A 21,281-nucleotide genomic window follows, 5' to 3' on the forward strand; every position below is an offset into this window, starting at 1 on the left:
AGTAAGATAAACTCTAGTTTGGGCCAATGGAATGACATTGTGTAAAATATTTACCGGTTACAGAAAGCAGGTTCGAATGTCCATTAATTTCAATATGAGAAATATGACCGATTATTCCAAAGTTGAACGTCCAGTGACACCACTATGATTGGTTCTGCGGCCAGCCCATTGTAAAAGTTATTATGCAGCCTGCGCAAGCTAAACAAAGTCAAATATCCTACAAACCGATTGGCTCAGACGGATAGGCATAGGGGCATTTGTATTATAGCTAGTATTTTAGTTTTGCTGTTTAACTATGAAGTAGGCCAAAAAAAGAGCAATAATCCTGCACCTTGATTGCTTAATATATCACTATTCTTAATCCACTGCTATGTTCTTCTTTCCAGCTGTTCCAACCCTATCCAACATCTGCTTGCTGATGGGTTGTGCCATTTCTTTTTTATTCTATAGATATACCATTGGGTATTGGCACCTTGCTAAATTATTTCCGCGACAATCTAGTTGTGGCCTCCTCTATTGTGATGCTTCCCATAGCAGTTAGATCTTGAACTCTGCACTCTTAGACCAAGCTGATCAGATCTTCTGTCCCACAGGTCAGTCTGAAGTTATAAAACATTTGAAGGTAGATAGCAAAAAGTTCTCCCATTCTTTTGTTGACTATCATTTGTTTGCCTGTGTCCACATCTGATAAAGACGTCTAGCTGCAGATTCCTTACCTTAGAATTATCTCCAGGCATCAGACTGGATTCAGAAAAGTTTTGAGCAGCACCCCTGCGTGCTGATAGGTGGTAGTGGTCATTCGCCCTGGAAGTGACGTGCACAGTACCTACATAGACGCCGCCTCAGCAAGCTGGTGTCTGTTCTCTCCATAAAGCTAGAAGTTTGTTTGCTCAGAATGTCCCAGCACTGTTTGAAGAGTCTGTCCTGACGGTCATCGTCGCATTAAAAATCGGCGGGGAAGTCTGGTAAATCCTACAAACACAAGAAGGCCAAGAAGTCGAAGAAGTCTTCAACTTTACCTCGTTGTCCACGTCTTCTGACAAGACGAAAGCATCAGTATTCTAGGCCCTGTGAGTCGGGGGGGGCCCTTAACCCCTTGGCTGCAGCGGTAATTCCGCCGCGGCCCTAGGTGGGTTGCGCGGCGCCGCCATGCTCGTGACGGAACCACTCCGTCACGAGCCACGGGCGCGCTGTGCTAATGACGGAGTGGTTCTGTCACGGCGCCGCCCGCTCAATTAAACCGCTGCGCATAATTGATGCCGCGTAGACTGGGCGGCCGCGCCGTGACGGAACCACTCCGTCATTAGCACAGCGGGTCCGTAGAGGTTCCGTCACGAGCATGGAAGGGGTTAAACTAGGTCCGCTCTGCACTTACCTGATTTTCATGAAGCCGGAGCGACACTCATCCAGTTGAAAGAGTTTTGAGACTATGTGCCTCATATTTGGGCAGCTGGCCCCTCTGCAATGCCTTCAGGCACCATTGGTGTGTGAGGGGCTCCTATTGGATCCACACCAGCGGGTTGGCCCTCTGCGCCTGTCGTGCCCCATGAATCCCTTGCTAGATCTGGAGCCGTTGGCGAGACTGAGACCTGCCTCAACACCTGCTCCAGTGCCGCCGCCCCATCATTATTCCCGACACAGAGCGCCATTGACCCACCCTGGCACTGACCGGGTCCATGCTTCCTGGAGGAGAATCAGTACCTTATTTACTTGATAGGCCTGGAGAGAGAGATGAATGGGAAGGTTCTAAGGACCCTTATGGTTACCAGTTCCTTGAAGAATAACAGGACAGCTGGTCTCACTGTGGCGTGGCTAAGGAGGAGGGAGCCTTGTTTGCGATGGTAGTGCATAGGGTAGCGCATAGGGTAGCTTAGGTTTTGGACCTCCAGTTGACCACAGTGGCAGTCACGGCAAATGTCTTGACAGAGGTGCTTCAGCTGGGAGTCTCCACTTCTGAACCCCTTCTCTCTTTTGATGATGCACTTACAGATGTCCTTCTTGGGGCCGGGTCCAAGCCCTGCACAGGGGCTCCTGTGCATAGGGCAACCGCCTGCCGCCATTACCCCGCCTCTGGGGATACCGGTTTCCTCACCCAACACCCCACCCCTGAGGAGAACTAGGTGGTCCAAGCATACATGTTGAGGAGTAACCCTGGCGCATTCACTGAGACTCCATCAAATAGGGAATCCAAAAGGCTTGGACACCTTTGGCTAAAGAATGTTCTCTTCAACAAGTCTAGCACTGAGGCCGGTGAACATCAAGTGCCTTTTGGACCATTATTCCCATGCGATATGGGACTTGGTGGCGCAAGTGCTGCCTATGGTCATACTTACCCAGGCTATTGCTAATGTGTGAGATGCAACAAAGTTCACCATAAGGTGTTCGCTCGGCATGACCGATTCACTGGGCAGAGTGATTTCCTCATCAATGGCTATCGCGGCACCACGCCTGGCTGAGTACAAGTGGTTTTTAAGGTGATGTCTAGTCTTCCCTCATGGACATTCCCTTCGATGGCTCTCGCCTCCTTGGAGAGAAAGCGGATCCAGCACTGGAGTGCTTAAACAGCAGAGCTACGGCCAAGCCCGTAGGCTTGTTTGTGCCCCTTCGCCCACCCCAATCTGCCTCCTGTCCCTTTCATGACCACGGATGGGGTCTCCAACCACACCCTTACCCTCCCAGCCATGACAGCCAACAGGCTCCACAGCCTTTTTGTGGTCAAATGCGCAGGCCCCATAGTCAGTGTGGAACAGGCAGCCAGCGGTCGAGTCAGTCCACCCTTCCCCTGGCAACCCTGGCTCCAAGGCTCTTTAGTTTGCCCTCTGACCATCATGGGCATCCAGTGTGGGTAGGATGCACCATCACCTGCCCCAGGGTGGTCAGTGACATTAGACCTCTGGGTTCTCCAGATCGTCCAAAGGGGTTAGTTACTCCCTCCCCTTTGGGGCTACCTCACCACCCATGCCACCCACATACAATTGCCTGATGGAAGACCATCTCTCCTTGTACTACAAAGAAGTGCAGACTCTCTTGGACCAGAAAGCCGCAAGTAGGTTATGGTTGTTATTCCTGCTACTTTTTGGTGCCAAAGAAGGATGGCGTAATTTGTCCTATCCTAGATCTGCGCCTTCTCAACTTCTTCTTTAGGAAAGAGAAAATTAAAATGCTCATGCTCCCCAAGTCCTGTTCATCTCTCGACCCAGGAGACTGGATAGAAGTGTTGGATTTGCAGGATGCTTTTTTCCACATCCTGCGGTTCACGGTGGGCAAAGAGTACTGTCAGTTAGCCGTTCTTCTTTTCAGCCTTAGCAGCACCCCTCAGGTGTTCATGAAAGTGTTGATGGTGGTTGCAGCTCATCTGTGGAGGGCAGGTAGTCCAGTCTTCCCCCTACCTCGATGATGGGCTGTTGAAGGCGGACTCGCCTGATGCAGTCGTCAGACTACAGTGATCCTCCTGCATTCGCTGGGGTTCACTATCAATGTGCCAAAGTAACACTTGACTCCCTCTTAGACGTTCCCTTTCTTCTGAGCCGTTCTGGACACGTTGCAGTTTCCACCCTCTCCTCTAGAGTGGCAAGTCCAGGATTTTCAGGCTGTGATTCTGGTATTTCAACTTTTATCCTGGATTTCGGTTGGACTGCCTCTGAGGCTGTTGGGCCTCATGGCCTCCTGCATCCTGCTTGCTACTCTTGCCCAATGGCATATGCTGGCTCTGCAGTGAGGCCTGAAGTTCCAGTGGGCAGAGCATCAGGGAAACCTCTCCGACATGGTTCAGATCTTTGAGGGAACCGCTAAAGATCTGCAGTGGTAGCTAACGAGCCACGATTGGATCAGTGGCAGACCCCTCTCCCTTCCCCAACCGGAGCTGACTAGTGACAAATGCAAAATGAAGAGGTTCCCCAAAGAGACCTGATTTAAGAGCAGGATAGGGAGAAACCAAGCAACAAATGAAATAACCCACCGCCTATTAATACGCTCTGTAAACAGAGTAAAAAAGACTATAGCAGCACACAACTTTATGTATTAGAAATATCTCTATTTATTTTACTTGTTAAAAAATATATACGTAAACATTATTTTTAAAGCCAAAAATTATGCATAAACAAAGACTGTCTCACCCCCACACTTCAAAGAAAATATATAGCAACTCCACACAGTCAAACTACACAAATCACACCTACCTTTCATACCATCCTAAAGCAAACTAAAAGTTTAAAACACATGTGAATAGCCCACCACAGTACAAAAATTCATCAGGTCAACCTTTTCTTAAGCTGTTCAATAAAATGCCATAATTTAGTAATATCATCAAAGCCTGTAAATATATATAGCCCAGATGAAGAAAACCCTGGGAAAATGCTCTGTGAACCAATCCATCAGCGGCTAGGGTCAGTTTGTGGTTGGTTGCTTGAGGCTTTTTGTAATTTGAGGCAGTAGCACACAGGCAGATTCTTCTCTTCGTTCTCCTGATCTAAAACACGGCCCCCTTTCTACATCCTTAGCTCAAGTTCTATTGTTTGCTTTATCCTTGGCCCAGCACAGCTCTGTTCTGGGCACAGTTAAAGGTGATCTATCTGCTATCTCTGCATTTTTGCGGTTTCAAGAACTAACCTTCTCTCTTTAAGCTACACACTGTGGCTAGGTTCCTTAAAGGCCTGCAACATGTTTCCCCAACACCATTCATAATGCCTCAGTGGGACCTCAGTTTGGTTCTCACTTTTGTCATGTGTACTAAATTCAAGCCTCTGCACAGTTGCCCTTTTAGGCTCTTGACTTTAAAAACTGCCTTCTTAGTTGCCATAACTTCGGCCAGGAGGGTCAGCAAATTACAAGCACCCCCTGGTCACACCAGGACAAGCATGTTCTCAAGACACGTGCCTCCTTCCTTCCGAAGGTTGTGATTCCATTCCATGTAGGCCAGATCATCACCCTGCCCACTTTCTTTACTCCACCGCATCCCTCCAAAGAGGAGTAGAGACTCCACGGTCTGGATTCGAAAGGAGAGTCGTTCTACCTTGACTGCACAAGAGAATTCCAGGTGGATGATAAACTCTTTGTGGGCTGTGGGGGAGCAAAAAAGATTAATGCAGTACAGAAGAGAACTATCTTGTTATGGATTGTCCTGTGTGCATTATGATCTGCTATGCATTTGCCAAGAAGCAGCCCCCAAGGCTGGTGGTCTCACTCTGCCAGAGCCAGGGCTGCAACCATTGCGTTAGCTAGCTGCGTCCCTGTCCTGGGCATCTGGCCAGTAGCATCATGGGCCTCACTGCACAGTTCAACAACCACTACTGCCTGGATGGTCAGGTCTGTCGTGACTATCACTTTGTCCGTTCGTTCCTAATCTAAATGGTTCTGCAGTTTCACCTCCTGGGAGGTCTAGTCTAAGGTAAGGAATTTGCGGCTAGAAGTCTCTATCAGATGAACAAGTTACTTACCTTTGGTAATGCCTTATCTGGTAGAGACTATTTAGCCGCAGTTCCTTTCCCAACCCTCCCATCCTCCCCGCTCTGCGGAACAATTACGGTGTAGAGAAGAGCATTTCAAGGTTCTTATTTGTCATACCAGTGGTCAGGGCTCATCGCGGCTCTGAGCTCTTGTCATGGAAAGTTGTGAAAGTAACTGAGGTAAGCAGGCTGAGTTGGAGTCTAAATAGGGACAGTGCATGTGCCTTCCGGTGCAGACGACACCATGCAGAGCTGAAATACGCCACCTACCTGCAAGCTGGTCTACTGCTCAAAATATTTCCTGATCCAGTCTGGCACCTGGGGATAATTCTAAGGTAAGGAATCTGCCGCACGATAGTCTCTACCAGCTAGGGTGTTATCGAAGGGAAGTAGACTTGTTCTTTGACCACACAAGCATGCCTCAAGCTTTCTTTCTTATTTCTTCCCCCAGCAAGCAGTTCCCTGGCATAATCTGCCACCTTGTATAATATTTTCATTTTTTCTGTGCTTTGATAATGCTGTGCACACACACCGCATTAAGGACCAGCATTTTGTGTTTTTCCATTGTCCCCTGCAGTTGTCTCTCTAGCTCTTCTACAGTTCTCCTCTATATGAGTTCTTTCTAGTTTCAATATCTACCTCCAATGAGTATCACAAGGATTTCTCCTTTGCATTTCTTTCCCTATTAAACTCGGAATCAAATGACCTCTTTTTACAGTTATTTTATTCAGAATAGTGTTCTGAGGATACTTTTAGCCTCTCCATGGTCTAGTGAGTAAGGGTCTAGTTGTCATTCTGTATGTTTCCTGTGGAGGCATGAAGGGGAACATGCGCTCCGTCTCCATGGGCTAATGGTAAGATATACCTCTTGCTAGAAATGTTGCTCTGTGTAGGTGAATAGGTTCTAGTAGTAGAAAAACATTGTTTATTCTGTTGTAGGGTTTGTAAGCTCCAGAACAGAAGGAAAAGGACTGTTTCCAAATCAATTACTCTTCTCAATATATTATGTAATTCCATGACGTACAAACCCACCTAGTATCATTTAGGCTGAGGTTTACGACTACTTCAATGTGGAGCTTTTATTCTAGTCCTCTCCATCCATTGAAATCGCCCCTATTTGTATTAAAAGCATTCCCACCGTGTGTAGCATAGTGGTCTGTAAGCCCAGTGAAATATAGATTGGTTTGAAGTAATTGTTTGCATTTCCACGTTTTCAGTGCTACCACATAACTCTCCCTGGGGTTGACTCCGGTTTTTTTCTGAATAGAGGTTTGTGGATATTTTTAACCAAAATTGTTACCCCCTTCGCTCAAGATGAGTATTTTGAATGATAAAGTAATGTAAACTTTCCATGACCATTGAAGTAAAGTACACTACAGTGAAATTCCATGAAAGTGAGCCCTATGGAGAAAAATTATTTCTGCTCTGTGCTTAGGTAACAATCTCTGAACTAACCCTCTCTTGATTCTGTTACCCCCCTGTTAGAAATGGGATTTCTGGTTGGCTAAGGCTTGCACCAAAGCCAGGCAGAAACTACCACTCTAGTCAGGGCAAGGGAGTTACACGCTGAAGATAACCCCTGCTCTCACCCCCTTGGTAGCTTGCCACAAGCAGTCAGGCTTATCCCAGAGGCAATGTGTAAAGCGTTTGCGCAACACACTCACACAGCAGCGACACACTAGGCACACCACAAAAGAAACTCCACACACGGGTATATAAAAAATAGCCTTTGCATTATCATAAACACATTAGAATCATAATCACACAATCTACACTGTGCCAACTGGCACTAGGCAATATTCACAGGGGATTATATACACATGACAGAGCCAATCGGGCCACAGTCAGAACCACGAGGATTACACAAATCACAAGTAGCAAATAATCCAACCAGTAACTACTGGTGCCATAATGACCTAAGCATTAGCACTAGGCACCATTCTAAAATATCATAACATGACATTAGGCATGAGCAGTAGGCATAAAACACATTAGGCCCTAAACGTCATTAGCATAAACGAATCACGCAATAGACCTTACCAGCATAAACACATTATGCATAAACCTCCTAAACATCAACCCATTATGTCATAGGCATCACATTAGGGCCTTGCGCGCTACCACATAAAACTGACCCCCAGGCCAACTGGCCTTCTCTAGGGCCCAAATGCCCTCTGTCCAAAATGTCATGGGTGTGCTGCCAATACAGCAGAATCCCACAAATGCGCAATTGCTCTGGGGCAGGGCAGGAGTGTTCCTAACTTCTCTCTCATTACAAGGAACAAAAATGCCCCCCAAAGACATAGTGGCGCTGGCACGATGGTGCCACCTGGGTCCCCATTGGGACTGTGTCAGCAAATGGCCTAAACAGAGCAGCTGCTGCTATCTGCGGTGTAGCTGTAAAAATTACTGTAGGTACTGGCACTCACTGTGCCACGTGAGCGCCCCACTGGGACTCTCTCCAACAAAGATGCCAACCGTTGCAGCTGCCCACTGTCTGGTCGGGGCAGCCGTAGCATCACCCTGGGCACCGTGGCGCCCCTTTAGCCTCACTTCGTAACTCTGGATATTAAATGACCCCAACGTTCAAGTGGCCCGCTCTCCTGCGGGACCACACACAGAAGAATAGGCACTGGCACCAACTGCGGTGTGTACTGGAGGAACGGGGGGTGCGTCTCACCCCCTCCTTTATCAGCAACCCCAAGCCCCACTCACCGGGCTCTTCTCCTGCTGAGAACAACTGGGAAGGCAGCCCCCACTCACCGTAGTCTGCTGGGCAGGCACTCCTCTCCCTCAGGACTCCTCCGGCGTCTCTCCTCCTCGCGTTACCGGTGACATGCAGGCGGGATAGGCTTCTGCCTGGATTTCCTCTTCTAGACCAGTGCAGCAACACGCGGGGCTCTCCCTTTTCCACAGGAGCCCCGCTGATCAGCTGCAGCCCCCCTCCTCCCTTCCGGCGGCTCTCCACCGGCCTCGGGAGTGAGGGGGGCAGAAATGGAGCCTGCGGGGCTTTCGCTCTTGCCAACAGACCCCGCCCACAGTCAGGAGGACGCGCCTGGCTTCCAGGTCGCTGCGCAATCTCTGCGACCGATTCTCTTCCTCCTCTCGGTGTAATGCGGGGTGGGCACCCACTAGACTCAAGGTAGGCGCGGGATGGGCACCCGCATTTTAAAAGCGCATAAGAGCAGGGTGGGCTCCCGCTGGAGAGCACATAAGCGGGGTGGGCACCCGTGAGTAACCATCAAGCGCGGGGTGGGCACCCGCCTAAAAATGCATAAAAGCAGCAATGCGGAGTGGACACACGCCGATCACAGGTACATCAAGCGGGGTGGACACCCGCTCCTATGCAACTCGGGAGAATTATGCACCTCGGGGAATCCCTACGTCAGTTCCCATCAAGCTTTGCGGGAACTGACGCCACACGCCAAATTCAAAGGATGTAGACGCAGTCTACGAGAGGAAAGCGACTGTACAAGAGCAGTTTGTCCAACTGGCCATATGGAGTGAAGTATCAACAGGCATCCCCGATATATCGCTACGGTCTCCTTGGCACCGGCATTCGCTCAATAACAGGGAACACGTGATCAAGTCCCACTGGTGCACATTAACATCTGCATGTTTCTGAAGCAGCTGATCTGCTCTGCAGAGTGAATAAGAGTCTTACGGTCCTGATGAGAACCCATTAAACAGCTGGGTTTGAAACGCGTCGACCTATTATTACCCTGGCCAAACAAACCAAGTTATGCAATTGAGTCATTGATGCAATTATTTAGTTGTTGGTTGTAGGAAATGGTGTTTGTTTATATTCTCTTCTACAATCTATTGTGAGTTCATCTTATTGATTTGGTTGTTTGAGTCAGGGAATGTGAGTGGAGTCCACCAGATCTGGGGTTACGTAAAATTAATTTAACCCGTTCTGGTGTGGTGTTTGGATGTTATGAATGTTGGAGGTCGATGTTTGATTGTCGATGTGTGAGGTATGTCTGAAAGTTTGCATTGACTGTATGGTGGTGTCTTAGTGAGCTTGTGTTGAAATGCAGTTTTGTGTACATAGTTTTGCCTCTCTTCTGTATTTTTCATAGATGCACATGTAGAAAAATGTTGTTGATAATATAACTTATGAATGATTTATTGAATAAATAATTGAAGATTTAGTAATAACTACGGTCCTTATGTTTCATTCATAGGTCCTGGTCATTAAAAAAGTGTTTGAGTTTTGCTCAGTACTGGCAATTGTTTTGTTATGTTGTTATATTGACTTGGCCTTACTGAGTAGAGTCAAGGCCCTTTGGTGTTTCTTGCTTGAAACACATTTCAGCATCTATAAGTGCTAGGGTGGAAATGCTCAGTGCCAACACCTAGCAGAGCACTAACAGCAGTTATACAGCATTTTTAAGCAATGGGTCAGAACCCTGGCGTGATCTTTTTGCTGCAACCGAGAACGCGCAATGTCTGCATTTTTACACACTCAACTTACCAAGAAGAGTCTCTCTCAGAGACTTATTCCACCTATAGTGGAGCTTGGGACTTCTATATGCCTTTCAATCTCTATCCTTCTTGACTTAATTTCTGAAGAAGAACAAGATCAATTTGGTTCTTACTATTTTGATGTGCACCCCATTTGAGCCATTGCACAACTGTCCACTACGTCTCTTGACACTCAAATGTTTTTTCTGGTTGCTCTCATCAGCTCTTCTCATGAGTGAGCTCCAGGCAATCTCGGTCTAGCCACCTTTTATGACCTTCTTCCCAGACAAGCAGCTGTTGAAACTTTGAGCTGCATTTATGCCGAAGGTAGTAACATCTTTCCATGTTGGGCAGGCTATGGCTCTCCTTACTTTTTGTGCCCAGCTTCACCCCTCAAAAGAGGACAAGAGAATTAATTATTTAGACACTTCAAGAGCCCTCACTTTCTACATTGATTGTACCAAAAACTTTTGTTGGGCTTTCTCACGAGTAAAGAAGTGCAATGCAGTGCATAAAAGAACGATATCTGGGTGCAATGTCTGGGTGGAAAATCTGCTATAGCTAAGAAGCAACTGCCTGACGTTTTGAGGGCTCATTCAACGCGAGGCAAGGCTGCTACTACTGCGCTGGCATATAGAGTGACTGTCCTAAATATCTTTCATGCTGTTACATGGGCATCAGTGCAGATATTCAGAAGCACTGCTGCCTTGACATTCTAATCCGTTGGGTGGTCAGGCAGGACTTTATGGTGTTTTTTTAAATTTTAATTTTAATTTTATTTTCAAAAACCTTTATTGAACATTAAGGTATGTTACAGATTTCAACAAAGATTATTGCATCCAGTACATTTATAAATATGATAGATGTATTTTAACCGGTGCGTCTCCCTGTCTGTGTATCAGAAGAGAGCGGTAAAGCCAATGTGATAACATTGTGTGGAAGTACATTTTCAAGCTCTAGGTGTTAGTCTAGTCAGGGTCATTCTCCGTGATCAGTGGCTCAGTGGTGTGAGTTTTGTCAGTATGTTCATCAGGATTCGCCAAACGTTGAAGGTAAGAAATGAGAGGGCCCCATATATCAGGAGGTCTATTTGCCACAGGAATCAAGTCTCAGAATGCCCCAAGGAGCGACTGGCAGCGGGCAGCATTAACCATCCAGTGTTTGGTTAGCAGCGCTGGCTTGTGGCCCCAATGAATTGCCACCTGGAGCCTGGCAAGTACTAGTAGCATGGCAGTGAGTTTGCGGTTATGGTCTGAAATGTCTTTGACATGTCCCAGCAGGCACAGTAGGGGGTCGGGAACTATGCACTCCATAGTAATGTTGCTAATTGCAGAGCACACCTCCCCCAAAAATCTGGAGACCTTGGGGAACAGCCACGCCAGGTGCACGAAGTAGGCACCAGGGGATGAGCAGAGCGCACACCTGTCATTATCTAGTAACCCCATCTTATGTAGTGAGGCAGGTGTGCGGTAAAGTCGGTGAAGATATTTGAAATGAATGAGCCATAGTTAATAATTTGGGGATAGGCACTTGGTTTGGCTGCAACATTATTGCCACTGCCTGGGAGAGATGCCATTATCTAAGTCCATGTCCCATGCATTACGAGCTCGCTCCCTGTCCCTGTGACTAGCTTGCGTGGGTAGGCGGGGGAGTGAATATATTCAAGCGTAGCAATAGGCTGGGGAGCGAGTGGGAAGATCGGATAGATACTTTTACGTGTGGCCCTGATCTGATAAAGCAATTTATCGAGTGGTGTAGCGTCATCAGGAATAGTGAAGAAGTTATTAGGGTAGAGGTCAGCGTTGGTGCCGACACCCAAATCTGCGGCCCGACGTGCCATGCCAGCGGTCGCAGCAGGGAGAATGAGGGGTTGTTGGCGAGCTGCATTGAGGGCGTAAAAAGTTCTTTGGTGCTAGTGAACCAACAAAGTCCGTCCCAGGTCCAACGCACGCATTCCACCATGTCGACTTTGTCGCAGGGAGTGCTGTGTGGTAAAAACAACACAGTCTGCAGTGGCCCAGGTGAGGCCAGATCTGTTGGGTGGATCCAGGAGTGGAGAAAGCTAGCTTGGGCACACAATGTGTAGAGCCTAAAGTCAAGCGCTCCCATTCCGCCTCAGGCCAGCGGCAATGTCAGGAGTTCATAGGCGAGGCTGGCGTCCAGCCCAAATCCATGTGATGATGGCAGAGCCCTTTTTAAAAAACATTTTTTTTTGTTTATACATAAAAAGAAAAGGATACATTTTGTTCAATGTAGTTTAAGTTTGACTATGATTATTTTATTCCATAGATAAGCAGCAAAGATGAAGATTTTTTAGATCTTTCAGTTGATGTGGAACAAAATACGTCAATTACTCACTGCTTGAGGTAAATGCTTTCTCAACGAAACTTATTTTTTTATAATAGATTTGTTTTTAGCATGCTGTTATTAATATACAAATACAATGTTATGTTTGTAGTGTTAAAAAAACGCTTTCATGTGTTGGTGTATTGTATGATGTTTAGCCCAGAAACTATTCTGTGCATTCTGCTAACTTTGCAGCATTGGATCCGTCACAGATCTGCATGCTCAAACTGTCCCCCACCAAACTGAGAACCCATGCTAATCACTGTTTAAATATCAATATATTTATATGTATTAATTACATAGTGTTGATAGCCACTGTGTAGTTAGGGTTCAGAAGATGTTTCCATTGAATTTATTTTGATTTGCCGATTACTTTTAACCCCCCGGATAGATTTGCATGAAACTTGGCAATCTACTTACTCTGTTAATTTTCAGCATCAAGTTTCTTGAAGATCTTTCCACTGGGAAAGAGTAAAGCGAGGGGGAAAAAGCAGTAATATCTCATTTTATCTCCCATATGAAATGTTGCCGAAAGATGTAGCAAAACTGATTTCTACCAAACTTGACACGAAAGTAGAAATTTACCCAGAAAGCAAGCTTCTTTGGTTTGGTATAAATCCATGCATAGTTGAGATTAGTGTTTTAAAAACTTGCCTTCCGGGATTTAAAGGTTTAACAATTTTGTATATCTGTGTTGTTTTAACTCATATGTAAATTCTCATATATGTCAATTAGATATTGAACATTTTACTGGCTGGGGTAGGGCAGCATTTTATTTTTTTCTGCTATCTTGAAACTTGTGAGTTTGCCTAGACACATGAATGAGTAAGCACTGTTGGGAGAAGAAAGAATTCCAGACCTATTGGGAGCCAACCCCAAAAGTGACAAACTCCAGGGCAGTTGTCAGGAGTACCCAGAATTATTATTTTTTTAAAATCATACTCAACTTGTGAGTGCACCAGCAGACATCTTTTTGTGCCGGACTGATATATTGCTTCAGACTTGTAAGTTTCAAGCAGTGTAAAATAAAAAACAGAAAAGCAAACCCAGCAATAGCAAAGCCAACCACTAAAATTAATCTCTGGCTTTGCTTGGAATGCAAGGAAGTAGGAAATAGGGCCCGGACGCAGGCCGGTCTTGTGGCCGACCACGCTGCACGTTAATGAAAAATTATCAGCAAATTCTCAATAGTTTTGGTGCAGGAATAGGATGTCTTTGCTCAAGTGCTCAGGGTTCACACCCTGTAGAGACTGTGAGAGTCCAGTGTCCATCACAGGCCTCCACATTAATTGTTTGCTGTGTTTGGGGCATAATCACTTCACAGTCGTACTGGTCTTACCTTTGCATGAACATCAAGGAGAGGAAGGTAAAAGCTGTCCATGGCTAAAGCCTTTGATGATCGTAGAGGCAAATGCAGATCTCCCCTTGTCCAAAGGCGCTAGGTCTCCTATTTTAGATCTCCCACAGAAAAGCAAACTAAGCACAAAAAGAAAATCAGACATAGTGACTCTTCCATATCTCACCCCTCCAAATTCAAGTCACCTCTACACTATGAAAACCTCTTCACAGAATATGACTCTTGCATGCCGCTAATATAGAGAACCCCAAATAACTTCTCATACCTTACTGTGGAAAAGGGGTACAGAAGGTCCACAGGAATCAAGATTTCAATTAAAGATTCTTTTTTTTAACAGAAGTTTGGAGAGTGGAGCCTCATTCTAGACATCAGGCAACTGATCAAATGCATTAGTGTAGAGTTTCTGGATGTTTATCCTTCTTTACATCTTGCAGTACATAAATGGTGTGGATTTCCTGTCATCCAGGCCCAATACATCTTCGTCACTGCAAGTATCTCTGTTTTGTGGTAGATTGTCAACACTTCCAATTTAGAGCACTACCTTTTGTTCTCTGGTCAGTTGTTCACAAATTTCGCCACCATGGTGATGGCTCATCTGTGATATCGGGATGTGTGTATTCCCATATCTGTATAACTGGTTCCCGGAGGTTTTGCAACCTACAAGAAATGGTGCGTGATCCAATCTTGGAAAATGAGGTTAAGAGAACTTACATATACTGAGCATAGCAAGATCTCTACCATCAGTTATCACATGGTTCTTCAATCATACACATGTGGACCTATTTCTTAAAGTCCATATTAATACACATTTCCTTAATAGCTTATCAATATCACAGGTATCATTCAATGCTTCCACAACACAAATTCATTATACCATGTGGTGAAATCACAAAAAATTGTATCGCCAATCACAAGCCCAAACTAATTGATAAATATAAAAAGTCAAGGAATGCCCAATCAATAACATAAAAAGAAAAAACAGAGTGGTTGTGGTATTTCATGACCTACCACATCAGAAAATGTGAAAAATCCCCTGGTGTGGATGCTATTAGATGCCGTATAATCCAATATTTAAGGGTCCAGTCTCGTTTCTGAATCGCACCCAAGTACTCCAACTCCATGACTACATATGCCTAGTGCATACTAGAGGAGAACACTAAAATGAAACCTGAACGAATGGCATGTGTTACAACATATAACCAACATACCAACTTGGTTAAAATAATTGTTAAAAGGAATTACACAATCCCACTATGGAGGAACCCGTTTTTATCTTAAGAAGAAACAAGAATATCAGAGACTTTGTGGTGCACTCAGCACTCAAAAACAGAAAAACATAGGATACCCAAAACATTGCGACAAATGATGGAATTTTCCCCCCCAGTGAGGGTCACCAAAATGGGGATACTGTAGAGTCTGTCAACTAACTATCGCGGGCACATAAATAGTGTAAACTTAGTGCGTAAAAAAACACCTCAGATTCACTAATTGCAAAACTAAGAATGTGGTATATTTCATAAATGCCCCTGTGATTTGGCTTCATATCAGGAAGTAAAGAAACTTATCCAACACAAATTTACTATTCTCAATAGGACCATCAGGGCTCCTTTGATACAACATTCTTTGAAACAACCACACAGAGCATGATACCAGTAGTGAATTTGAAAACATGTCGCCCCACTAAATAGTGACACGGAATCAGCAATTTTAGGAGCTGATGTGCGCCTAATATTGAAAATGCAAACAGTCGAACAGGGCCTGAATGAACTCTGAGGGCAGCAACATATGAATCATTTAGTGATGGTCTCCAACTTCAAAATGTTATCTTTATAACTTGTGTGCCATTTTAAGTACACAATGACGGCGGTTTATGACTGACATTGTTTTTAACAGATCACACTTTCACAACTGACTTTGCTGCGTTTCAAATTTTAATTATTTTATGCAAAGAAAATCAAAATGAGGAATTGTAAAATAAAAAGGTTGTGGTGATGTTGACCGTATAATCCTTGGCAAACATCTATGAATTGCCTATGGTTGAAAAACTACATATCCCATAAATCCTAATACAGAGGGCCATTAGGTGATGACCTAGTCAACCCGTGCTGAAAGAACCCAATCATGATGGGTCATGTATCGAAGTAGCAGGTGCTCCCTTACTGAGGACGCTGCGAGCCAGTGCGAGGAGAGTGACTGATGCATCGGGTGGATGTGTTACGAGGGAGCAGACATATTGATGCTGATGACGCGAGGAGGATAGCGAACGATGCCTCTGCATGCCTGCCAGAGTGAACAGGGTTGACGGACCCCCAAGCAGGGCACAATGACTGAAGCCTTTTGAGTGTGCGGGCATTATGATGCGGAGGACGCAGTATGAAAAAAAGAAGGACGCTTTCGCATGCCGACTGTGGTAAGTAAAGATTTTCTACCGCACCTCGTGTGACATGGAGCATCCCTGGGCAGTGCTCAGTTTTTTTTCTGAACTTTGGCTTATTTGTGAGAAATTATGTCTGATTCTTCAAAGAAAAGCTTGTTCTTGCCTTGTTCTTCATGTGGGAAGAAGAGATTGCACTTTGAGGATCCACATAAAGAATGTATTTACTGCCTTTACCCAGCTCACAAGGTCAAGGATTGTAGGATCTGTGGAACCTTTCCTGCCAAGACCTTGAAGGACAGAGAAGGAAGACTTTTGGTTTGGCTGGAGAAGTTGAAGGCTTCAACTGACGTGGTATCTGGAGATGAAGGCAGTGTGAGTCCTCGGGGTCCAACCCTTTGGCCAAGAAGAGGGATAGATCTGGAGATCCACCTGAGAGACAGAGTAAGACCCTAAAGAAATCTCAATCTGAGACTGGTCACTCTTCCTCAAAAAAAAGGAAGTCCTCTTTCTCTTCTGAGGTAAAATCTGGATAAAAGGTAAATGTTTCTCTGAAAACTGCCTCAAAATCCCTTTCTGAGCTTCTGTCGAAAATTGCTCCGTTGACGATGAAATCTCCTTACAGGGTGAGTGATTTGTCTGCGTCTTCGAAGAAAATTCCATCGTTGACGAGAACTCCGTCGACGGCGCAGTCGGCGAGTATTTCATTGCCGTCGACAATGCCCATCTCGTCGACGCCTACTTCCTCGTAGACGTCTATCCCGTCGACGATGCCACCGCCTTTGACGGGACCCTGGGAGCCCCTGGAACCAGCCGGGACTCCCAGGCCCGGAGGCGCGGGGCGAGCCTCCCCGGGCCCGCTGGACCCCGGCAGGACCCAGGACGGAGCCCGGGGTGGGAGGCCGCCCTCAGGGGCCCCGGATGGGGCTCCGGAACCCAGCCAAGCAGGGGGGGAGGCTCCCCGGGCACCACAGAACCCCGTCCTGGGCCTTTGGCAGTTCCGGCTGCCAGCTGAGGACCGCTAGTCCGAGAGGGGGGTCCCAGAGTACCTTGTCCATAGTAATCCGGGGGGAGGCTACCCCGCTTTCTGGGAACAAGTGCGCACCGCGAGGCTCCGGGGACCCTAGGTGCAAACGTGCCCGACCTCCTGGAGCCCTGGCTGGGATCCGGGAGGCGAATGGCACCTCATCGGGACTTCCAGGGAAGCCCGGCCATCTGGTCGCCCCCCAATAGGAAAGCATTGCGGGCGACCAGATGGCCGAGGGGAGTGGGGCGACCAGATGGCCGGGACCGAAAGGAGACCCCGGCTGCTGGGCCTCAGGCACAGGTGGGGATGCTGGAGCTCTCGGGCCTGGACACCCGGGGGAGGACTGCCCGGGACCCATGGAGCCCGTCCCGGGCTCTTTCCCAACCCGCGGGCCGGAGGACGGAGCCCCGGACGCCTGGGAGGTGTTGCCCGGGGCACAGCCCATCTGGTCCCCGGCATGGAACCGCCAGCCCTGGGAGGGTGTCTGGGCATACCTTTGCCCCTAGTAATCCGCAGGAAAATTACCCCCCTTTCTTGTAATCCGTGCACACGAGGTGACAGAGGGGACCCAGGGCGCTAACATGCCTGACCTCCTGGAGCCCTGGCTGGGGTCCGGGAGGCAAATGGCACCCCATCGGGACTTCCTGGGAAGCCCGGCCATCTGGTTGCCCCATAGGAAAGCATTGCGGGCGACCAGATGGCCGAGGGGAGAGGGGCGACCAGATGGCCGGGACCGAAAGGACGCTAATCTGCCCGCCCCGAGAGCCTCCCTGGGCCCTGGGGGACCCTCCGTCCCCGGCGCCCGGACCGGCTTGCAGGACGGAGTGGTTCCCGCACCCCAGGGCCTGCCGGAGGGAACTCGAGCCCCGGGCCCGGTCCCAGGCCCGGCTCCCGAACCCTAGGCCAGGCCCGGGAGAGCCTCCCCTGGGCTGCAGGGCTACAGGGCTGGGGGGGGCTGCAGGGCTCCGTGGGCTGCAGGGCTTCGGGGCTGCCGGGCTCGGGGGCTCCGGGGCTGCAGGGCTCAGGGGCTCCAGTGCTGCAGGGCTCGGGGGCTGCAGGGCTCCTCGGGGGGCTCCAGGGCTCACGGGCTCCGGGGGGCTCCAGGGGGCTCCAGGATGGCCGTAAGTCGGCACTCACATGGTTCCTTGGTAGCCTGAACTGCAGGTCACTCAGCACACATAAAAGAGACATATTTGACCTCCTGTCTGACAACTCACTAGATGCCCTTTTCCTCACTGAGACATGGCTACATGCTAGCTCTGGCCCAGACATTGCTGAAGCCCTACCTTCAAACTATGCCATCATACGTAATGACCGAACCACCGGTATTGGAGGTGGGATAGCAGTCCTCTTCAAAAAAACGCTGCAATGTACTCTGGAACCCATTCCCTTAACCACCTGTGAGATGGCCCTTTTTAAACTCCAACTCCACCCGAATTTCACCTTCACGGGTCTCCTAATTTACCGTCCACCTGGCCCTATACAACCTTGGGCCACCCAATTAGTGGATTGGACCGCATCAGTAAGGGTAAATTATAACAACCTATCTATCGTTGGCGACCTGAACATTCACTTCGACGACCCAACCAACAAACCAGGAAACAATTTAGTTCATGACCTGGCCACCATGAACCTCACCTTAAGGAACTTGGGCCAAACACACAAAGGGGCCACCTCCTGGACCCTATTTTTCCCAGCCTTCCCCTGCTACACTGCCAGCCTGCTCTGCCCCTAGACTGGTCAGACCACTTCTTAATAAAATTCAATGTGGACGATGATACGACTTCTAACTATCCGAGCAGGACAAACAAGTCCTTCACAAGAAATTGGAAGAAATTGGACATGAACCACTTTGCGTCCGTCATAATCTCTGCCCATCTGGACGAAATATTTGACACCGAAGACATGGAGGTCGTAGCCTCCAAGACTAACAAATGGCTCCTAAGTGCCCTAGACATCTGCCTTCCCCTGGCTCACAAAATATCCACCCCTCACAACTCACCAGCTTTATGGTATAATGAACAACTGAAGGCCACTAAATGCAAACGCTTGGAACGCATCTGGAGGAAAGATTACTCCCCGGTTGCAAGCTCGAACTATAGAAACGAGCTCAAGCTTTATCACAGAGCCTGTAACACGGCTAGAGCCAACTACGTAGCCAAATCTATCTCGGAAGCTGCAAACAAATCCAAAACCCTTTTTAACCTTGTAAAAGAGTTAGCAGGCTCTAATGCAACAGCCAAACCGCTTCCTCTGAATAGTCTCCAGTGTGAAGAACTAGCGAAATATTTCACAACGAAGATAGAGACAATCTACCAGGATATATTAAAACAGCACCAGGTTCAAACTATAAGGGTGCAAGACCCCAGCCCTAACACAGAGGACATCTCCTCTCACCCGTCCTATGAGCCATTAACATCATGGCCCGGGATGGACATTCAGGGTCTGCGAGACATCCTAGGGAAAGTAAAATCTTGTTTGCCCACTGACCCCCTCCCTATCCCAATACTCAGACTCCTGGACACCCCACTACTCGCCGTGATATGCAGAACCTTGAACCTATCCCTCTCCATGGCTAAGGTCCCAGCACCTTGGAAACATGCTATGGTTTCACCTCTACTCAAGAAACCATCGGCTGATCCGAAAATCCTGGCAAACTTCCGTCCAATATCCCTCCTGCCCGTCTTCTCCAAAATTTTGGAGAAACATGTCCATGAACACCTTGCAAGGTTTGCGGAGGCAAACGACATTCTGCACCCCTCCCAATCGGGTTTCCGCCCCGGTTTCTCGACGGAGAGAACACTACTCAGAGTAATGGAAAATCTCCGCCTCCTGGTCGATAAAGGGGACTCAGCTGCGCTGATTTTACTCTACCTCAGCGCAACGTTTGACACCATCTCCCACAATATACTGCTTGCCTCACTCTCCAACATGGGCATTAGAGGAAAGGCACTTGATTGGATCGCATCTTTCTTGACACTAAGGACATTTCAAATCTCCTCTAGCGCCGCGGCATCCAACGTCCATCTCTCCCCCTATGGAGAGCCACAAGGATCGGTGTTAAGCCCCCTGCTTTTTAACCTTTATGTAACCCCGCTCGCCCAGATCGCTGAAACAGCTGGTCTCAAAATGTTCACATACGCCGACGACTCACAAATCGTATTCTCCCTCTCAAACAATGACCACGACTCCCCCTCCCTCCTGCAGACAGGCCTCAGGAACATCGCCACCTGGATGAGCACTAATATGCTTAAACTTAACGACAGCAAAACAGAGGTCTTAATAGTGGGCCCTAACCCAAACCTCTGGAATCCGAGACACTGGCCATCCGAAATGGGCCCCTTACCAACTCCGTCGCAACAAGTCTGTAATCTTGGCATTACCATCAACAAGGGCCTAACCATGGAGCCCCAGGTCAACAACCTCACAGCTACCTGTTTTACAATTCTGAGAAAAATCATTTGGATGCTCCTGGACGACACACAAAAGACTGTGGTCAATGCACTGATCACTTCCCATTTAGACTACGGTAATTTCCTTTACTTAGGGGCATCACAGGCAGTCATGCGACGCCTCCAACTGGTACAAAACGCTGCAGCTAGACTGCTATGCAAATGCCATAGGAGGGAACGTATGTCCGGTCACCTTAAGGCGCTCCACTGGCTAAGAATCGAAAATAGGGTCAAATTCAAAACTCTTAGCCTCATGCATAGAATAAAATGGGGCAATGCCCCCAGATACCTCCAAACCCTCTTGCATACTTACACGCCGTCTCGATGCTTGGGATCCTCCACCCAGGGCCTTTTCTGTGTCCCCAAAACACGCTGAGCAAGGATGGGAGGTAGATCCTTCTCCCTTCTAGGCCCCAAGCTCTGGAACTCCCTCCCGCAACCTCTTCGTTTGGAAACTCGCTACAATCATTTCCGCAAAGCCATCAAGATCTGGCTATTCAACCAGTAACTTGCTCCGGTCTCTTCCATGAGACTTTCTCCTGCCCTCTTGGTTCGGTATCTTCTAACGCCGGGAAACCCTTTTTGGGTAGCTGTCGCGCTCAATAAGCTCAATAAATAAATAAATAAATTCTACAAGAGCTGTGTCCACATCGGCTGCACTGTTCGTTGGGGTGCCAATACTGGACATTTGCAGAGCAGCGACATGTAAGTCGCTGCATACCTTCACCAGGCACTATTGCCTGGATACAGAACTGATGTAGGACGCAGCAGTGGGCCAGGCGGTGCTTCGCCATCTCTTCCAATGAGGTGAGCC

General features: G+C 47.7%; 1 protein-coding gene across 1 annotated transcript in view; it reads left to right on the top strand.

Annotated features, from left to right (window-relative positions):
- The window catches only part of USP12 (ubiquitin specific peptidase 12), a 437,577-nt gene that overhangs the window by 299,772 nt on the left and 116,524 nt on the right, over positions 1–21,281 (top strand). The window contains exon 5 of the mRNA XM_086935175.1: positions 12,201–12,277. Within this exon, the coding sequence (XP_086791301.1) occupies positions 12,201–12,277 (77 nt within the window). The remainder of the gene's footprint in view (positions 1–12,200; positions 12,278–21,281) is intronic.

This window comes from Lissotriton vulgaris, chromosome 8 (genome assembly GCF_964263255.1).
Source record: "Lissotriton vulgaris chromosome 8, aLisVul1.2, whole genome shotgun sequence".
In the NCBI taxonomy this organism is placed as follows: domain Eukaryota; kingdom Metazoa; phylum Chordata; class Amphibia; order Caudata; family Salamandridae; genus Lissotriton; species Lissotriton vulgaris.